Raw genomic sequence first — 22313 nt, 5'->3', positions numbered from 1 at the left:
GAAGGCTAATGGCATTTTGGGCTGTATAAGTAGGAGCATTGCCAGCAGATCGAGGGACGTAATCATTCCCCTCTATTTGGCATTCCCCTCCACATTTAGCTGGAGTACTGTGTCCAGTTTTGGGCCCCACACTACAAGAAGGAAGTGGAAAGAGTCCAGCGGAGGGCAACAAAAATGATTAGGGGGCTGGAGCACATGACTTATGAGGAGAGGCTAGGGGAACTGGGATTATTTAGTGTGCAGAAGAGAAGAATGACGGAGGATTTGATAGCTGCTTTCAACTACCTGAAAGGGAGTTCCAAAGATTGTTCTCCATGGTAGCAGATAACAGAACAAGGAGTAATGGTCTCAAGTTGCAGTGGGAGAGGTTTAGGTTGGATATTAGGAAAAAACTTTTTTACTAGGAGGGTGGTGAAGCACTGGAATGGATTACCTAGGGAGGTGGTGGAATTTCCTTCCTCAGAGGTTTTTAAGGCCCAGCTTGACAAAACCCTGACTGGGATGATTTAGTTGGGTGTTGGTCCTGCTTTGAGCAGGGGGTTCGACTAGATGACCTCCTGAGGTCCCTTCAAACCCTAATATTCTATGATTCTATGAATGCTTTGCTTAGCTCGAAAAACATGATGTGCGAAGGTTGGTGCTGTTCACATCATTTTTCCTGTAACTGTTGAATGAAGAAAATAGTGTCAATAGTAATCCTCTGAGCATTAAAGTAGCACTGTGACTCAGATAGAACATTGCTGATGATGTGAGTCAGGAGTCATTTCAGGCAGATTTGGGCAAGAATCTTGCTGGCCACAGACAGCAAAGAGATACCGCTGTAATTACCACAGTTGCTTTTTGAGCCTTTATGCTCATAGATGTTGCTGAAGTTGATATTTTTCAGTTGTTGTGGTATGATTTTTTGAAGCCAGATATGTAAGAAAAATTCAACAAGCCCATCAATAAGAGTTTCTCCATGTTTGAAAGCTTCAGTTGGAATAGAATTGGGACCAGAAGACTTACTATTCTTTCTTACGTGAACCATAGATGACCTGTGCCTACTGACAGTGGAGAGGGGGCACAATCCCATAACAGCTTGAGTTACGCACTCCCCTCCCACTTCTGGAAAGCAGCAGCCCCTCCGTGCAGCTCCCAGCTGTTCCTCCGCCTCTCCCAGCAGAGTTAAAGTGGCAGCCTCTCCACGTCTGATGCAGCTCCCCAGCTCAGCTGCTCCGCAGGGAGGGGGCCTGGCCACAACTCATGACTGAGCAATCTGGGAGGGGGGGCATTTGACCCCACATGCACACACGCATCACCTCTGACTTTGATCACTGTCCAACACCTCGGCTCATGTGGGTGGATTGCCAAGCATCTTAGATGTGGACATTGTCCAGTGATTCATCAGAAACAGTAGATAAACAATTAACATGTTCACACCACCATTGATTGATGACAGTGCAATCTGCGATGAGAGATGCAACATTAGCACTTGTTAGCAGTGACAAGGCAGATCGGGTAGGGCCACACAGCACTGACCCCATCACAGAAACCTTTGGAGTTATATTTATCAGCAAGAGCCTATGGTTCCATCTGCTTTACAGTCAAACCACATATTTTGCATTTGGCAGACTGTGCATTGGAGCATGCTACAATATACCCAGTATGTGGCCTTTCCTGACTCAGAAAGGCTCATCTAAGAGCGCAACTGTGCTTATCAAATTGCCTTGCTATCACATGACAGTTCAGGATCACCATTACTGCACCAGTCTGGATAACGGCATTTCATATACCCAACACAGTCCACAACAGCGTTACAGAGTGTGTCAAGCAGGAAAAGCCATTTGGCAGATGCATCATCACTATTCATTGGAAGAGTTTCTAAAACAGCGGTTAGCTGTGTTGAAAGTTGTTCGACGATCACCAAATCTTTCAACCAGGCAGTATTTATGTGCTTAACTGACTTTTCCCCCCATTTTTGGCCAAATAAACAGGGAAAGCTTTGATTGAACAAGATGGTGATGAGTCAAACAATCAGCTCAGTGTAATATCCAAGTTGCGAGCACATTTTGTATGTTAGGCTGTTGGACCAACACACACTTGATCAGATGCTAGTGATGTGAGCAAGAGTGTATCCAGGTAGTTTTATATTTGTAAGGGAGTTGGAAGACAGTGGAGCTCAACGCATCATCAGCAAAAGTAGGCCATTGAGGTTCATTTTGCTGACACCATGTTTGCCAACTATGCCACACCATGTAGAATCATTACAGTCAACATGACCACTAAAGTCACCTAAAATAATCAGCTTTTCATGGGGAGTCAATCAGATCAAGTCATTTAATTCGAACAAAACTTCTCCTTACCCTCAGTTAGTCATTGTCAGTGCTAAGTACTGATTAGTGAAGCATAACGTACATCTCTTGGGGCAGACAGAGCTTCATCTATACTGATGGGTAGGATCTCCAAATGAGACAAGAGTCTTGCTGATAAGGAAGCTGACTCCTGAGACGCACGGCTTGTTTTGTAGGTGTCCCTTCCAGAAAAACCATGTACCCAGCATTCTCCTCAGTTAGTTGACCCTCCTCAGCAAGTTGCATCTCACTCAGCACTGTAATGTCTATACCAGTGGTCACCAACCTGTCCATCGTGATCAACTGGTCGATCCTGGGGACTCTCCCAGTCTATCACAATCTCTGGCTGCGGTGGTGCAACGGGGCTGCCCGCAAGCACCGCCCCCGCAGCTCCCACTGGGTGGGAACGGGGAGCTGTGGCCAATGGGAGCTGCAGTAGCAGTGCCTGCAGAGAGGGGCAGCACATGTTGGCCCCTTCCGGGAGCGGAATGGCCACATGGTGCACTACTGGCTGGCAGAGTGGTGGAGTGGCCCAGCTCATGATGGGGAGTAGATGCCGATGTGCCTGAGTGGGGCTGGGGCAGCCAGGCATGCCTGCCTTAGTCCCGCTGCACTACCGACCGGGAGCCGCCAGAGGTAAGTGCCCCCCGGTGGGAGCCTGCACCCCAACACCCAGCCCAGAGCCCCCTCTTGCACCCATACTCCCTCCCACACCCCCTCCTGCACCAACACTCTGCCCCAGTCCGGAACCCGCTCCTGCGCCCAAACTCCCTCCGAGAGCTTGCACCCCTCACCCCCTCCTGTACACCAACCTCCCAGCCCCAGCTTAGCCCAGAGTCCCCTCCCACACTGAGAACCCTTCAGCCCCAGCCCAGAGCCCGCACCCCCTCCCGAACCCCAACCCCCCAGAAGTGAAAGTGAGTGAGGGAGGGGGAGAGTGAGCGACGGAGAGAGGAGGGGGTGGAGTGAGGGGGGGCAGGACCTCAAGGAAGGGGCGGGGTAGATCCTGGGTTGCCTTTAAATTCAAAAAGTGATCTTGGGCGTAAAAAGGTTGGAGACCACTGGTCTATACAATATCTTGCAACTAGAGTAGTCCACCAGGCAAGATGATTGGTTTGGTTGGGAGTTCAAGGAGCGTACAAACATTCCACGTCACAACACTGAAATAAAAGGAAACTTTTCAAGGCTTGATTGAATTTTGACCACATTATGGGACACCCTCCAGCCAGGGTAAGCTGGTCAGGGCTCCTCAGACTGAGATCAGCTGTGTTGTCCCTGAACAGAGCAGCCAAGTTGATCAAGATTCTGTCGGACTTCAGTATCACCCCAGGTCAATGCGGAGTAACCAAAGCCTCGACCTTCCCTTCATGCAGGTTCACATCTATGACTGCCAGCAATATCCACTGCATGTCACTTTCACCATTGTCCCATCACTGCCAGACTTGTTGGATTTTCAAAGGCTGTGTGAGAATTTTTTTTTTAAACGGATTAGCAGTTGTGTACCAACTCACACACTCTCTTGACCAACAAGACCATTTCCAGTGGCAAGGTAAACCAAAACAACTGAAGAACTTACTGGCAGCAGGTTTATTTTCAGAGTGACCTTCTCTTAGACCAGCTGCTCAGCTGCCCAAGCTAATGAGCCTAATCTGCTTGACCAAAGCCATGTTAGCCAGGGTGTTTCAGAGTAAATCCCTGTACACCTTCATGGCTACCGTAACAGCCTGGAGAGCAGAGTTCGCCATCATACTTCATCGTACAAGGCAATCCCCTACTTGCCCCATTTCCACTGTCCCACTACTTGGAAAAGGGTTGGACTTTCAGGTGGTACAATATACTCAGGCATATGTTTGACACACCAAATTAAGAAAATTCATGTTTGCGGAGCATGTGATCCCTTTCTATCTCTTTAATGTGTGCTTCCTTTGTTGCAGTATGGGAAATACAGAATGCCTGTTGGAAAATATAATTTAAATAGTAGGTATTTGGTGAAACTACCAGACTGCATGGGTGTGCCTCGCCAGTCCACCCTCTGGAACTTACAATTGGTTTAGCTTTGTTTATAGTGTTAAGTACTTGACAATTCTTGCTTTTTCACTCAGATTTACCTTTAAAGTGGGCCCATAATGCCCAATACCACATCCCAAAAACAGCGAATCATGCTCTGCAGTATGTCAACTTAGGGTGTTTTTATGTTTTTGCTTTAATGTCTTTTTGTGCTTTTCCCTTCCCCTCTTCAGAGCCCTCTCCTATATTCTCTTTATCACCCCCATTCTTGCCCACCCCTTTCCACCTCTCTCTAGACCAACATCACTCAGGAAAATTGCACTATACATGACAGTGAATTGCATCAAGCTTCTGCAGGTGGCTGCCACTAAGGCCATATCTACACTTACTGGTAGATTGGCGCTGCTGCAATCGATGCAGCGGGTGTTGATTTAGTGGGTCTAGTGAAGATCCGCTAAATTGATGGCAGAGCGCTCTCCAGTGAACTCCAATACTCCACCCGACTCCAGTACTTCACCGGAATGAGAAAAGTAAGGTAAGTCGACGGGAGAGCATCCCCCGTCAACATCGTACATTGCAGACTCCACGGTAAGTCGACCTAAGATACGTCGACTCCAGTTATTTTAGTCACGTAACTAAAGTAGTGTAACTTAGGTCAATTTATTGAGGTAGTGTAGATAAGACCTAATGCTGATGCCTCCCCCCATGCTTCTGCACCTACATTATTCTCTGGAGGCCTGGCAAGTGGCAAGCAACAGGCAAGGTAATCCAAAAGTCTGTGGAGTAAGCATCTGAAGTATTTCATTCATAGATGACACTCTGCTCTCCACGGGATTCTATGAGGTGAGTGGGATGGAAGGCAATAGAGCAAATGACACAAACAAACATTCCATCACCCTCATTTATAAGGTCACAGATGACAAAAATTCTTAACATAGCCAATGGTCCTGAATCTCAATTTTATTTCCTGGAATGTAAAGAGACTCTAAACCAATATTAAAAGAAACAAAGTATACTCATTACTAAAGAACGAAAGGCAGATGTAGTGCTTTTGCAGCAGGCACACTTGACCACAGATCAGGCTGCTCAGTTAGAATGTGACTGGGTAGGAAAAGCAGCGTCTTGCCGCTTCTCATCCAAGTCCATAGAGGTAGCCATTCTGCTCCATAAATCGCTGGTAGTAACAGTCTAAGTCAATTTCACACTTTCAGGGCAGATTTTTAATCCTTAAAGTTGCCATAAATAAATCTGAATTAATTACTGCTAATAGGCACGAAGCCTTGATGATCCTGAAACCTTTCAGAGGTTTTTTACTAAATTATACAGAGAACCTCATATTCCTGTTGTGATTCCTAAGGCTATGAATGAAGTGCTTGATTCTTTTGTGAATAAATCTCATACTCAGTGTCATAAACCAACCGAAACTAGAATGGCCCCGGAATTGCATACTGAAGGTCTAAGACTATGTGATATTTGGTGGCTCATACATCCATACCCATACTCATTCAGACTTTGACCCAATACATGGGTCCTATTCTGTGTGGATTTCTTTTTGATCTCCAGAGACTTGGTTAATACTGTAACTGACTCCTCCAATGATACCAATCTAGTCTCTGATCATGACCCTACAACTCTTCAAATAGCAACAGATCCACGTCAGAAACAGCCGTGTTGATGGAGATTGAATTCTTTGCTTTTATTAGATCCTCATTTCAAAAACTGTACTGAAAAAAGAAGTCACCCTCAACATTTTCTAGCAGGCAATTCTCAGATGCGCTAAAGGCCCATTTGAGAGGTAGAATAGTAATATTAGTTTTGCATCTGCCAAGAGGAGGAAACATGGAGAAAATATGATGGCTTTTGAGAAAAAAGTAAAAGCTTGATTTGTCTTATGTCACAGTCCCTCTCCAAAGTCGCTCCAATCCCTGATTAGCTGTAGATAAAAACCCAGTAAACTGCACTCAGCACAGGCTGAATTCACTATTTTGACTCAGGCAGGATCTAATTATCTACATAAAGTATGGAGATCATTTGTTTTGGCTTGCATGTCTCTAAGGACATGAAATAGCTTGCTGATATCATCTGCACAGTCAGTCTGCTTACTTTGTGTGAAAGTCCAATTTATGCCCCTTCCTTTTTCTCTCATTACGCCGAATTAACCTCAAATAGTTTAGTTCATAAGTTTTCAAAGTGAGGAGAGTACCTCCCTCAGGGGGTGATGAGGTTATCAGAGGGTTTATTTCTGTATAAAGGCAGGTTCTCTCAGGGTATTTGGATGGTGAGAGAACCTGCTTCAATACAGAAATAAAATCTTCTGACCGCACACTCACAGTTGTCACCTACCACCTCACGCTAGAACCCATACAAGGTATCAAACAACAACCACCCATACTTGATGGGGACCCCCATCCCAAAAGAAATCTTTCCTAAACCCCCTCTTCTGATCTTCAGACACTCCACCAACCTCTCAAAGCTCATAATCAGAAGCAAGCGTAACACCGACAGACCCCTGGCTTCTTCAGCTAACTCAGGCATCTTCACCTTTATTTTCCTGTTTGTTCATAATCTGGAAAAGAAAAACAAGCTTTCCTGATTTTTCAGGTCCCAAACAATTTCTCAATTTGGAATGAATTAGTCCAAAGGAAGAAAATATTCTTTCTACACCAGCAGAAGAAGCTACTGCTGTTAAAAGTGAGATCATCACTTCAAGAGTTTCTGAATCCAAGTGCTTACGTGACTTCCACCAGCTCACTGATATGACTTTCTTTAAAACATCATCAGCAAACATGTTTCTTGAATGGTTCACTCTTAGCTCTGAAGTTTATTAGAGTTGGCATTATGGAGGGATGACTGCTGGATGTCCATGTCATAGCCAACTCCTCTTCTTCAGCAGTTAAGGTTTGACCCTGGTACCGAGCATGGAGAATGTTTGCTAGAAAATGAGCTGAAGATAGTGCTTGTCCAATTCGTTTTTTTAATGCTTGTAATTTAACTCTGTCATTGCATATTTCTCTTTTTAAGATCTCACTCAGTTCCTTCCAAATTTCAACAGCGTCAGCAATAAAACAGCTATTTCCCTGCATTTTGTTCATGGCTACAGAAATAGGCTTCAGGGTACTCAGCATGTGTTCAACATTTCTCTTAAGCCCAGTGTTGAGAACTTTGGCTGTGACAGTGCCACCTATTTTTTCATGATTTTGTTCACAAAGTGTCATCAGATTAGGCCAATTCTTGATCTAGTGCTCAAAACAGTCCACTCCTGAGTTCCGTCACACGTCTTGCGGGAGAGTTAGCTTGGTTCCTCCCACTGTTTTCAGAGCAGCTGCTGCAAAGTGGTTGTTAACGGATGTATTTTGCAATTTCAACAACATTAGCCTTTATTTCTGGAACACTGAAGCCTTTGGCTAGGAGGTGCACCAGATGAGCGCTGCAACTATATGTTATTAGCTTGGGACTCTCTTCACTCTCTTTTAAATAATTTCTTCTCATCTTGGATACATTTGCAGCATTGTCTGTGACCAAGCTGCGTACTAGATATTTGAATTTTTTTTCACAGTTTGTTATAGCTTTTACTGCTACTTCTTGTAAGTATTCTGCTGTGTGTGCATTTCCTGATGTATCAATTGTTTCTGTAAGGAAGACATTCCCTTCTTCTGTTGCCACACAAGCACATATAACAGGATCATTATGGCCATTGCTCCACCTATCAAGACTCAGGTTAACAACTTCACCCTCTAGACCTTTTGCACACTGCTCAATTTCTCTTTCATACACTTTATCCAGAAATTTGCCTGTGACATATACCACTGTATTCTGGTCTTATTGACGAACCATGTTAATGAAGTGTGGGTTCTCAATCATACGGAAAGGAGAGTTTGTTGCATAAACAAACCAGGTAATTTTTTCATCAATTACCTCTTTATTGTAATCTGCTGGTTCTTATCACAAACTTATCGATGGTGGTTTCTGGATGATGGAGATTTTTTTTTTCTTTTTGGTACAGGTGATATACTGTGGCTATGTGACATAGAATCATAGAATATCAGGGTTGGAAGGGAGCTCAAGAGATCATCTAGTCCAACCCCCTGCTCAAACCAGGACCAATCCCCAATTTTTGCCCCCAGATCCCTAAATGGTCCCCTCAAGGATTGAACTCACAAACACGATGTGACTAAAACACTATCATTGGCAGATAACTCTGAAACTATAGAAAATGATGGTGATCTGGAAGGTGGATAGTCTTCAGAATCCTGTATGTTGAGGATGGATTCTCCTAAACAAAATAAGTCAATGCAGTTATTTAATTATTATTACCATACTGTTCATTTAGTATTACTCATTGCATTCACCGACACTCGGTACTACTTTAAAGGTGAAATTGTAAAAGGAAGATCGACCTATTTCAGCTCTTTGTTTTTATCACAACTGCATCTAAAATGATAGTACCATAGAGTAACAACTATATTTTTTGCTCAAACACGAGAATTTCAGAATAGTCCAGGAGGAAGAGAGGCAGTCCTTAAGAAAGAAGTATGAAATAAAAAAAGTTTACCAACCTGAAGATCCTGCATGTTCAGAAATAATCCTTTCATCATCTTCAACACAGCTTCCTCCTGAGAAGGAACACTTCTCATGATGTTTTTTCATTCAGGCTACCAGGCCTTGCATTTCTTTGTTTCATGGTTCGCATTTTGCACACATGGCTGTCTTACCCACAGGTAGAGGAACTTCATTAAAATATTCCCAAACTGGGTCTCTTTTACGGCCTGCTGCCATTATAGGTTTTCCCTTCTAGTGAGAGAATGATATGGTAGATCTCAAATCAATGAAGGCTACACTCAGAAAGACCTCAAGACTTCTGGAATATGCTGCTCAAACAATTTCACTTTTGTTTCTACTGCCTGTCCCTCCCTTCTCACATTTATCTCCAGACTTCTTCTCCTTGTTCACTTGTACACAAATTTGCAGAGGGACAATAGGGTTGAGGTCTGTTATTTCTCACTTCTATATATTATTTATTTATTTTAAAATATTTTTGCTGTTAACAAGCATGTTATCTCTGGAGACACAAATCCACAGTTTGAGACTGCAAAACTAAGCATCTCTGATGGTATCTTCTAGACCGGGGTGGCCAATCCGTGGCTCCGGAGCCACATGCGACTCTTCAGAAGTTAATATGCGGCTCCTTGTATAGGCACCAACTCCGGGGCTGGAGCTACAGGCGCCAACTTTCCAATATGCTGGGGGGTGTTCACTCCTCAACCCCTGGCTCTGCCACAGGCCCTGCCCCAACTCCACCCCTTCCCACCCCCTGCTCAAATCCTGCCATGCGCTCACTCCTCCCCCTGCCCCCTGAACCTCCTGCATGCCATGAAACAACTGATCGGGGTGCGGGGAGAGAGGGGGAATTGCTGATCAGTGGGGCTGCTGGTGGGTGGGAGGCACTGGAAGCAGGGTGGGGCAGCTGATGTGGGGCTGCTGATTGGGACCCTATTCAATGAACTATTGGAACTCATTTACAAAACTTTTCTTAAATATTACATGACTATATTGTCTCATACTATAGAATTAGAATGTATAATCCCTATTCCATGATGAGATATCTTTAAACTATAATGTATCTTAACTAAAACTATCTTTAGATAGGTTTTTGAGGAAAAAAACATTTTATCAAAAAAATCCGATTTTTTTTAAGTCAACTGATTTTTATCCACCCTGAATGCCATATTCCCTCTGGGTGAACACTTTTCTTAAAACAATGAATCTATATCTGACCTATCAGTCCTCATCCTCAAAGGAAACCTGCACAACACTTTCAAAAGACAAGCCTGGGAGCTTAAACTGATAATTTTGCTGGACACTAAAAATCACAGTCTAAATAACAATCTGTAATCTATTGACCCCCCTTTTTGTCCTATGACTACAGGAGTGTTAACAGGCCACTTCACCTTGAATGGTCCCTTAGACAGAGTATGTGCCAAACTATCTGTTTCATCTTGTATTTAGCTCTGACCCTGGGGCCATGTCTACACTACAAAATTACGTCGATCTAATTTACATTACCATTAAATCACTTATGTATATCCACGCTACACTCCTTGGGTCGGCGGTGCATGTCCTCACCAGAAGTGCTTGTACCAACTGTACTGTCACTGGAGGGCACCGAGGGACAGCTTCTAAAAGCCAGTAACAGTCAACAAAAACAACAGTGTTTACACGAACAACACAACAAGTTATTTGGATGGATACAGGAGCCTTCTTCTCAACTGTAGTTATGCTATACAGTTCATTCACTATTAACATTAAGGTACCTGAAAGCAATCACTGAAAACTGCAATCTTCTGGGGGTTTTCGACTTCCATTTTTATGAATCTGGAGACCCATAGTCCGTGTCAAGGTTCCTTCCCCACTCTGAACTCTAGGGTACAGATGTGGGGACCTGCATGAAGGACCCCCTAAGCTTATTCTTACCAGCTTAGGTTAAAAACTTCCTCAAGGTACAAACTTTGCCTTGTCCTTGAACCCAATGCTGCCACCACCAACCGTTTTAAACAAAGAACAGGGAAAGAGCCCACTTGGAGACGTCTTCCCCCAAAAGATCCCCCCAAGCCCTACACCTCCTTTCCTGGGGAAGGCTTGATAAGAATCCTCACCAATTTGTACAGGTGAACACAGACCCAAACGCTTGGATCTTAAGAACAATGAAAAATCAATCAGGTTCTTAAAAGAAGAATTTTAATTAAAGAAAAGGTTAAAGAAAAGGTAAAAGAATCACCTCTGTAAAATCAGGATGGTAAATACCTTAGAGGGTAATCATATTCAAAACATAGAGAATCCCTCTAGGCAAAACCTTAAGTTACAAAAAGACACAAAAACGGGAATATACATTCCATCCAGCACAGCTTATTTTACCAGCCATTAAACAAAAGGAACTCTAACGCATTTCTAGCTAGATTACTTACTAACTCAACAGGAGTTGTAAGGCTGCATTCCTGATCTGTTCCTGGCAAAAGCATCATCCAGACAGACAAACCCTTTGTTCCTCCCCCCCTCCAGATTTGAAAGTATCTTGTCCCCTCATTGGTCATTTTGGGTCAGGTGCCAACGAGGTTATCTTAGCTTCTTAACCCTTTACCGGTGAAAGGGTTTTGCCTCTGGCCAGGAGGGATTTTATAGCACTGTATACAGAAAGGTGGTTACCCTTCCCTTTATATTTATGACAGACCGCATGGCAACTAACAGGTCTTCAGAATTACATTTGGCCTATTTTGTAGGCCATTGATGGGTTTTTTCTTGGTGAAAAGACATAGTCTGTCTTCCAGGTTCAGGGATTTCAGCATCAAGAGCAAACTCTTGGCATCTTTCTGTTGTTGCAGTTTACAAATAAGACTACATTGTGGAGAGACCACTTAGTGGACAGATTATTGCAGATACCTTGGTTCAGCTCCCACTTGCCTGCTGCCAGAGCACAACTGAGCCAATGGCTTTGAAGTTTATCTTGTCTTGGACTATGCTCCTCAAATAGACAATCCCCAATTTCCCAATGAGAGGATTCTGAGTAATGCTGTTTATTCCACTCTGGCAATTTGTGTATTTAGAATAATGGAAATTATCTCTCTCTCATAATAGCCATTTTATGGCCCGTATTATGCAGGAGATCAGACTAGATTACCCTAGTATCCCCTTCTGGCCTTGAAGTCTAAGAAGCTCCAGTGGGAGCTCCTTTCACCCTTAAACAACTAGAAAGGGGTTGATCTTCAAATTTATAAAAGACTTCATAGCCAGACGCAGATTCAGAATGTTATTGTTTGTATCAGAATCCAAAGACAACACTCTAGTAAAAATCTCAACATCTACTCATTCCCATCAGTTTCCCATACTCATTCCCATCACCCAGGGGCACTGAAAAATAATGAAATATTAATCAGGTAATACATTTGGTGTTTTTTATTTTCCTTCTGCTTTGAGTCTTTGGAGTGCATGTGTCACATTGTAAATATTTTTGCAATCATGAGGGCTTAAAAATAACACAGTTTTAAATAAAAGCTGAGATTTCCACCTCATCACATGCCTCCAGGAGCTAGTGCTTTAAAGAAATGGAGATACAGAATACTGTGAGACTTGAAATACAATCATGAGAGTTCACAGCACTGCATGGGTTGCTTCTGAAAACTGCTGTCCTTCATGTATACTAATATGTAATGGATATTTGGTAAAGTTTTTAAATCATCAATATGATTTCTTTATCAGAGGAGAGAAAGAATAAGAACAATCTCTTTAAATTCTCTAAGGTGCCCTCTTTTATATGACATTTAAAACCTAGCTGCCTGAAGTGGAACCAATCCAGATGGAGAAAAGCAAGTGTTTGATCTATTGTCTACATTTAAGAACTGTTGAGCTGACAAAGTTACCTTATCCTTTGGAAGGCTGCTTATCCCTAGTCACCACCTACCATCACAGAAAGTCTATATACACATGCAGAATGCACTGCTACTTCAATGGCAGAATGTATCAATCATTTCTGACAAACTGATATTTTCTACTTCTACAAAAAAAAAAGGAGTACTTGTGGCACCTTAGAGACGAACAAATTCATTTGAGCATAAGCTTTCGTGAGCTACAGCTCACTTCAGGGCTGTTACTCTGAAACCTTTCTACTTCTAGTAACTATAAGTTGTAACTAAGTTATATATATTAAAAAAATAAATGGTTATAACCTACGTAGGAAGGATTGAATGGGCCAAAGGAGAGGGGGAGTGGCACTTTATGTCAAAAATGGCATAACCTGTTTCTGAGTCTCTGATCATTTGGAAAAAGAATGACACTGAATGCTTATGGATCAATGTCCTAACAGACAAAGCATAAGATCGGGTATTAGTTGGTGTCTGCTACAGACCACCAAATTATACTAAGGAATGGGATGACCGGCTCCTTACACACTATCTGTAATATTTAGGTTAAAAAGACACACGATCATGAGGGGCTTCAATTTGAGTGACATATATTGGAGATCTCATGCCGCCAGTACTAAAACATCCTCAGACTTTCTTAACATTATAGATGACAATTTCCTTACTCAAAAAGTATTTCATTGAACACAGGGGAATTTTATATTAGACCTAGTCTTGACAGATAAAGAAGAACTGACCACAGAAGTAAAAATTAATGGTAGCTTAGGTACAAGTGATACTGACTTGATCGCATTTATAATGTGCCAACAGAATAAAGTCCAAACCAGTAATAGATATACTTGGTGTTTTAAAAGGGCCAGTTTCACAAAACTGAAAACCATTATGAACCAAATCAGCTGGGAGGAAGAACTTAATCAGAAAAATGTGAGTAACTGGGAATTGCTTAAAAACATGTTACTAGATGCCAAAAAAGCCACAATCAAGGAAGAGGGAAGTGAAAGCAGCTATAAAAAAATTTATAACAAATGAAAGAAAAGGGAAGCTGATAGTAATGAATATAAGCTAGGAATTGTAGAAAAATGTACATGGGAAGCAAAGGGACACACAGATTTCTCAATGACCTGCAGAGTTAAGAATAAGAGAGAGGATTCTTTTTGTTCCCAATATACTTTTTAAAAATTTTTATTTGTCCATAACTAGATGGACATGATATAATTATCAATAATAATGCAGAAAAGGTCAAAGTGTTCAATAAATATTTTGTTCTACTTTTGGGAAAATACATGATATTATTATATTATGATGACAACAACTCTTTATTTGCCTAGAAACTTGGGAGGATGTTAAACAGCAGCTACAAAAGTTAGATATCTTTAAATCAGCAGGTCCAGATAACTTTTTCCAAGAGTTTTTACATTGCTGGCTGGTGTACTCTCTGGGCTTTTAATACTGATTTTCTAATAAGTCTTCGAACACTAGGGAAGTTCCAGAAGACTGGAAGAAAGTTAATGTTGTGCCAATTTTTAAAAAGGGTAAAAGGAACGATACAGGTAATTATAGACTTGTCAGTCTGAAATTGATCCTGGACAAGATAATGGAGCAGCTGATATCGGACTCAATTAATAGACAATTCAAGGAGGGTAACATAAATAATGCCAATCAATATGGATTTATGGAAAATAAATCCTGCCAATTAACTTTTGTTTTAAATGAGATTAAATGTTTGGTTGATAAAGCTAATAGTGTTGATGTAATATACTTAGACTTCTGTGGGGCATTTGACTTGGTACGGCACAATATTTTGACTAAAAAACCAGAATGATATAAAATTAACATGGCATTAAATGGATTAAAAACTAGCTAACTGATAGGTCTCAAAATGCAACTACAAATGGGGAAATCATCATTTTAAATCAAGATTGGATGTTTTTGTAAGAGACATGCTCTATAAATTATTTTGGGGAAGTACTATGGCCTGTATTATACAGGAGGTCAGACCAGATTATCATAATGGTTCCTTCTGGTCTTGAAACCTACAAATCTATGGGTTTTTATTTTGCTCTGAAATCCCTCCACTGTGAGACAGTTAGTTGAAAACTCAAATTTGATTTATAAAAGCATATACTTGATTTGATTTAAGGAGAAAAGCCTCTGATTCTTAAAAGAAATGTAATGCAATCAGATTGGATAACTGACTCGGACCCTAATTTTTTCCAAGGTGAAGGGCTGGTAAAAAGAAGAAAGCCTCACTGCATAGAAGTTGTTGTAAGCATTTGACAGTTATGTCAAATTCTGACTGAAACACCACATCCAAAGATTTGAACATTATTCCTTTGACATATAAGACAAATACACTAGATTTTAAGTACATAATCCTGGTTAATATTAATGGAAATTCACAGGTGCCACTGACAGCAATGATATTGGTTCACATATGCAGTAGAAATATCACAGGAAAAGATTAAATAGAATATAAAAGATAGAGTTCAAAACAATATAGGTTCTCTAGTTCACACCAGAAGCTACGTGCAGAGCTTCACAACTTTACACTCACTAGCCAGATGGCTAATTCAATAGCTGGGACATACTGCCATTATTTCTACTTCCCTCTAATCCATGCTCCAAAGCTTGACTTTTCTCCTGTTAGCTCTTTTCTCTAATTTCCCCTATAACACCATCTCCCTCATCAGCCTCGGTTACGAAACCCCTATCCCAACAGGGACAGGAGCTGCTGCTAAAACAGAGTCTCAGACTTCTCTCTCCTTTGCACCTCTGTGCTGTTCAGCCAGGGTGCATATTACTTTTGCTCCTGCTATCAAATGATAGATTAAAGGCCAGGGAGTTGGTCATACTTCTAGTCCCAAATGTATTTGAAACAATGTGCCCTAAGTATCCAGACCTCACCTGGATCACTCAGAGAAATAATAAGGTCAGTTGTTCCTTTAAAGAAAGGAAAGTACATTACAGCTTATTAACTTAACTGTTAAACATACCCTTCCCTTCAAACACAGCACTAAGTAGGTCTATAGTAAAAATAAAACAAATTTAAGAGCAGGATATAGGTTAAGTAAATGGAATAAAGTTAGAAAGGGTTATAAGCAAATGAAAGTGAAAATGCATCTAAACGTCTAAAACTTAATCTTAACCATGGTACTGGCTTTGTTGCAAATGATTTCTCTTAATCACTCTTCCCAACCATAGCTGACTTTCTCTCAGTCAGGACCTTCCACAGGAGTACAAGATGCTAGCTTCCCTTGTCTTCCAAGGTGAAAGATCTATGCTTAAGCAGGTTTCTCACCTATACTAAGTTCATAGAGACTTCAGTCCCTCCTTGGTTAACGTACACATCTTTTTCAGCTTGCAAGAGCTCTGACCCCTTGTGTACATCTAGTGAAGGATGACAAAAATATATGCAAAGACAAATCTATCTTCCAGAGTTCAATTACTTGTTAGAATGACCTTCTTCCATTTTTCCCTTCCTGTAGGCTTCCCACCCCCCTCTATGTAAATAGGGCTTCCATTGTTTTGATTCCACCATGCTTAATTTACATAGGAGACTGGTAAATTGCTGTGATATTCCTTCCTGTCTGGGAGAGATTTGTTTTTCTCTTTATTTGAGGACAGATTGAAAAGCCTAATATCAATGAGTATCCATAATTCTTTATATAGTGTTAAAACATACATTTTACAGGTTTAATTACCGGTGTGTCACAGGCTTTCATAAAACACCTCACTTGATAAACTTTTATAATTACAGTAATATTGTATACAATCAATTCATTCAATTGCTTATCACTTGAGGTTCATACCCTCTGTCTTTATAGCCCAAATAAGGGAACAGGTGTTACAGGAAGATGACCAAGACTCCAGAAACTTTCATTATATTCCCCCTTGTTGTCACTTACTGATTTCTCACTTTAGGTTGACTTTTCCAGGCTTGTTTAGAGCCCAACAGTGATCCCTCTCTGCCTCAGCTTAAGCAAAATCAATACAGTTGCTTTTTAGTTAAGAAGGCAGAACACACATATACTCTTTTTTGCCTAGAACCCTGACCAGGGGTATTCTATCTGCTTCCCAAGATCCATAAACTTGGGAATCCTGGACGCCCCATCATCTCAGGCATTGGCACCCTGACAGCAGGATTGTCTGGCTATGCGGACTCTCTCCTCAGGCCCTACGCTACCAGCACTCCCAGCTATCTTCGAGACACCAATGACTTCCTGAGGAAACTACAATCCATCCCTGACCTTCCAGAAAACACCCTCCTCGCCACTATGGATGTAGAAGCCCTCTACACCAACATTCCACACAAAGATGGACTACAAGCTATCAGGAACAGTATCCCCAATAATGTCACAGCAAACCTGGTGGCTGAGCTTTGTGACTTAGTCCTCACTCACAACTATTTCACATTTGGGGACAATATATACCTTCAAGTCAGCTATGTGTACCCGCATGGCCCCACAGTATGCTAACATTTTTATGGCTGACTTAGAATAATGCTTCCTTAGCTCTCGTCCCCTAACACCCCTACTCTACTTGCGCTGCACTGATGACATCATCATCATCTGGACCCATGGGAAAGAAGCCCTTGCGGAATTCCACCATGATTTCAACAATTTCCATCCCACCATCAACCTCAGCCTAGACCAATCCACACATGCGGTCCATTTCCTGGACACTACTGTGCTAATAAGTGATAGTCACATAAACACCACCCTATACCAGAAACTACTGACTGCTATACTTACCTACATGCCTCCAGCTTCCATCCAGGATACACCACAGGAGCCACTGTCTACAGCAAAGCTCTAAGATACAACCGCATTTGCTCCAATCCCCCAGACAAAGACAAACACCTAGAAGATCTCTATCAAGCATTCTTAAAACTACAATACCCACCTGCTGAAAAAACAGATTGACAGAGCCAGAAGAGTACCCAGAAGTCACCTACTACAGGACAGGCCCAACAAAGAAAATAACAGAACGCCACTAGCTGTCACCTTCAGCCCCCAACTAAAACCTCTCCAGCGCATCATGAAAGATTTATAACCTATCCTAAAAAATGATCCCTCATTCTCACAGATCTTGGGAGACAGACCATTCCTCACTTACAGACAGCCCCCCAACCTCAAGCAAATACTCACCAGCCACCACACAACAAAAACACTAATCCAGAAGCCTATCGTTGCAACAAAGCCCGATGCCAACTCTGTCCACATATTTATTCAAGTGACACCATCATAGGACCTAATCAAATTAGCCATGCCATCAGGGGTTCGTTCACCTGCACATCTACCAATGTGATATATGCCATCATGTGCCAGCAATGCCCCTCTGCCAGGTACACTGGCAAAACTGGACAGTCTCTACACAAAAGAATAAATGGACACAAATCTGACATCAGGAATCATAACATTCAAAAGATGGTAGGAGAACACTTCAACCACTCTGGCCACTCAGTAAAAGACTTAAGGGTGGCAATTCTGAAACAGAAAAGCTTCAAAAACAGACTCCAATGAGAAACTGCTGAGCTTGAATTAATATGCAAACCAGACACCACTAACTTGGGTTTGAATAGAGACTGGGAGAGGCTGGGTCATTACACATATTGAATCTATTTCCTTAAGTATCTTCATATCTTCTTGTCAACTGTCTAAATGGGCCATCTTGATTATCACTACAAAAGTTTTTTTCTCCTGCTGATAATAGCTCATCTTAACTAATTAGCCTCTCACAGTTCGTATGGTAACTTCCAACTTATCTGTATGTATATTATCTTACTATATGTTCCATTCTATGCATCCGATGAAGTGGGCTGTAGCCCACGAAAGCTTATGCTCTAATAAATTTGTTAGCCTCTAAGGTGCCACAAGTACTCCTGTTCTTTTTGCGGATACAGACTAACATGGCTGCTACTCTGAAACTTTTTTTTCCAAAGATCACCATGACTAGATACAATGCTCAAAAGAGAAAGTATTAAGACCATCAAACTTCATGTGCTGTTAGTCCACAGTGAGGAAGAATCAGTTTATAAATGGGATAGAATGACAATTCAGGAAAATGATTAAAAATTCACTTTCACATTAGAGTAAGAAAAGGTTTTAGTTACATTATTGCCACATTGTGGAACTTCATAGTTCTGCAGCTGGGACTTTCCTGCATCTACAGTCAATTTAAAGCAAAGTTAAACAGTTACCCAAAAAACATCAACAAACTAACAAACAAACATGGTACCCCTGCTATACAATTTTTATATATAAACTTAAAATACAAAAAGCTTAATTTAATACAACATTACAGTTGCTAATATGAAGTTAAACTTATCAGAAGATTCACTTAAGGTTCTCAACACAAAAACCATATATAATATTACTGATTACAATACAGGTTCTTCTTAGAGGTTAAAATGTGTATTTTACACAGTATACACATTGTGGTAACAATACTGCTGCAGGTACCTAAACTGAATTTTCCCCTGGGTTTTTTAATTAATTAGTAGTAAATTTACATCCTTATTACATGTATTATCATAGGTTTTTGCATTTAATACATGTATCTCTGGGAGAAACATTCACCAGATTTAATTGCTTTTCTTATAAAACTGCATTCCTTATGTGTCTATACATTAATACGTTCTATGATGCTTGTTCTAAGCAAATAAAATTTGTTTTTACCACATGTATAAATCTAGCTGTAATAAAACTACTACACAGCTGCATAACACGATAAATTAACTGAGAATTCTTTGTCATGTTACTGGTCCTCTACACAGCTCAAAAATTGCTCTAAATCACATGGGTGCCAGGTTTATAAAATTTTTGGTGGTGCCCAGAACAGGTCCAAGCAGAGCCATCGCATCCACAGGATGGACCGGGGCAACTGCCCTGGGCCCAGCGCTTTGGGGGGCCCCCACACTTCAGGGGGACGTGGGGTCCAGGGCAGCCTGGGGGGTTAGCGGGGGGCCTGGCACCAGCAAGCGACTCAGTTGTCCCGGTCTGCCCTATGGACGGGATGGCTCTGAAAATATCAGCCCAAACATTGGTGGAGCCAGGCCCATGTTCCTGAATATTGGTGGAGCAGGGGCACCACAGGTCCATATAACTCACCACCTATGCTAAATCATTAACGTTTTAACTTTATAATTGAGCAGAAGTGAACTGTCACTTCAGAAGGTGCAGTTTTCCCACATCCTAGAGATACCAATTTTCATGATAAAATATCAAGTGTTGATAAAAAGTATTTAAAATATACCAAGTTTACAAGAAACAAGACATGTTTGTAAAAATATAATGAATGTTGACTATAACAAGTATGTGTTACTCGATGTGCATTATGGCATCTGACCAAAACTGCATATACTATTAACAGTGTACAATAAGCTATATCAAACACCCAGGAAAATAATGTTAGCAGAAAGTATAATGTATTTTTACTGACATTTTCAGGAATATTACACAAGATGTGAATTTTTTACAAATTTTGAAATGGAGGAAATGGTCACCTGAGTATATATAGTCCCTTCATATTATACATAACACCATACTACTTAGTTTCACCATTAAAAGGTTGGGGTTTTTTTCGTTCATTTTGGTTTTTTTAGTAGCTCTGGGTTACTAGTGTTAAGTGCTGCCAGAATCCAAAAATGCTCATCAGCTTTCAATATCATAGCCAGGGCTTAGTACAATACCAGGTTTTAACATTTATCTATATGTTACATCTTGTGTCTCTTTTCCTGGAAGGATACCAGGACTCAGAGCAGGTGCATCGCTGGCGCCCCCTAATGACATACCATCATAATCCTTCCCTTTCTCTAAACTCAACCATATAAACAAGAACACCACAGACCACAGATTAAAATAGAGAGAAAAAGGAATAGCAGATAAATAGATTAAGGTTGAGAGACTCGTTTACTGATTATTTCCGCAAACAGAACCTATAAGTAGACCCTGGAAGCCTACTCCTCTCCTTCCTGTCCCTTACCGCCTAAAAAAAACACAAAACCCCCCAAAACCAAACATGCACAGTTTAATTGGACTGCCAATTCATATAAACACTGGACTCCAGGCTCGAAAATCCGAAAGGATTAAAGTCCCAAACAGATGTTTCACCTCACACACAGACCTCATGATATTAATCTTATTTTTAGCGGGCAGCCCTTCAACGCACATGGGAGATGGGGCCGGCCCCATAACATGGCCCCCTTCGTTCCCTACTGTACCCGCAAGGCGATGGGGGCTGGGGGCTGCCTAGGCCTGTGGTGCAGTTGGGAACAGTGGGATGCGAACATTGCTGCACACGTTACTGTTTTCAAAAGGCGGAGAGACGACCGCTGCCATGCAGCAGCAACAGCCCCACCCCCGCATCCCTCCACCTGCGGCCCACCACGACCCTTCCCGCTACAGCAACTTTGGGTTCAATGTGCAACGCCCGCCCGCGGCACAAGAGCTGGGGCTGCTCAGAAGAGGGGCAGCCCCATCACCACCCTCGGACCGTAAGAGGTCAGCTCGGGATACAGACCCACATCCAGTGCGGAGCTCCCCAGCCCACTGAGGCAGTAAAGGGGGGCCGCCGTGCTGCCAGTGGCTGGGGGAGCAGGGGAAGGGAAGAGGGGGCTCGGCACCTACCCACGCCGTATTTCTCCTCCTCGGTCGGGGTCCACATGCTGGTGCTGGCGGCGGCCGCGGTTCCCCCCTCACGGAGCGCAGCAGCCGAGCCCTGCTCATGGAGCGGAGGCGGTTTCCCCAGCTGACAGCGGAGCCGCTGCTCCGCACAGTCCCCCGGGCACGGCAGCGTCTCCTCCTCGCTCTCACTCAGGCCAGGCGCAGGTGCTGGGGGGCGGGAGGGGTGCGCAACTCCCCAGGGAGCCGCCGCGCCAGGTGCCGGATCCCTCCGGGCTCGGCAGCACCCAGCACGGAGCTGCGAATGGCCCGCGGTGATGAGAATGGTACCGGCGGCTCTCGGCTTCTCACAGTCCAGCCCCCCGGCTCTAGGGGTCCCCACTTCCCTCCCTCAGGTCACTATCATGAGCTCCAGCCTCCTCACTGTCGCCGTCGTCGCCGAAGGACTGGCGCCGCCGCCGCCCGCCGCCCCCTCCACATCGCGCGCAGACGCAGACACCTCCCCTGCCTTCCAGCGCTCCCGGGGCCGCACGGTACCCGCAGAGGGGAACGAAAAGGGCGGGAAATGGGGGCACACGAGGTGTTAGTGGTCCTGCGCCACAGCAGATCCTGAGGGGAAATAAGGAAAAATGCCTTCAGGAGCTGGGGCTGCATGGAGAAAAGACACACTCCGAATATCACACCTCTTCTGCTAAAACAAATGGCAAGATCTGGCAACAGCGAAAACTGCAGGTTTGGAGGTGCCAAATGTTATCCCCACCAGCCGCCGCCTTTGTGGACAGCCACCAAACAACTAGAGCTGTGAGTTTTTATTTTTCCTTCTACCTCTTTTGAACCAGGGCTCTGCCAGCTAGTGGAGAGCACGGATATGTCTAGAGATGTCTAGGTTATGTAATCTGAATTTGTGAACTTTAACATTTTGTTTGTAAACAAAGCTATTGTTT

The 22313-nt window shown here is 42.6% G+C and overlaps 1 protein-coding gene across 10 annotated transcripts in view; it reads right to left on the bottom strand.

The window, feature by feature from the left end:
* DOCK3 (dedicator of cytokinesis 3) overlaps window positions 1-21805 on the bottom strand; it is a 604430-nt gene extending 582625 nt beyond the window's left edge. For 2 of the 10 annotated variants that reach the window (XM_043550357.1, XM_043550356.1), the window contains exon 1: window positions 21376-21800. In XM_043550357.1, the coding sequence (XP_043406292.1) occupies window positions 21376-21412 (37 nt within the window). In that variant the 5' untranslated portion in view covers window positions 21413-21800. Of the gene's footprint in view, window positions 1-21375 lie in introns of all 10 variants that reach the window. The other 8 variants (XM_043550354.1, XM_043550355.1, XM_043550359.1 and 5 more) reach the window with 7 other exon arrangements.
* Window positions 21806-22313: the final 508 nt, after the last annotated feature.

Source organism: Chelonia mydas, chromosome 7 (genome assembly GCF_015237465.2).
Source record: "Chelonia mydas isolate rCheMyd1 chromosome 7, rCheMyd1.pri.v2, whole genome shotgun sequence".
In the NCBI taxonomy this organism is placed as follows: domain Eukaryota; kingdom Metazoa; phylum Chordata; order Testudines; family Cheloniidae; genus Chelonia; species Chelonia mydas.
Note: the sequence above shows the minus strand (reverse complement) of the source record. Positions and strands in the feature narration are given on the sequence as shown.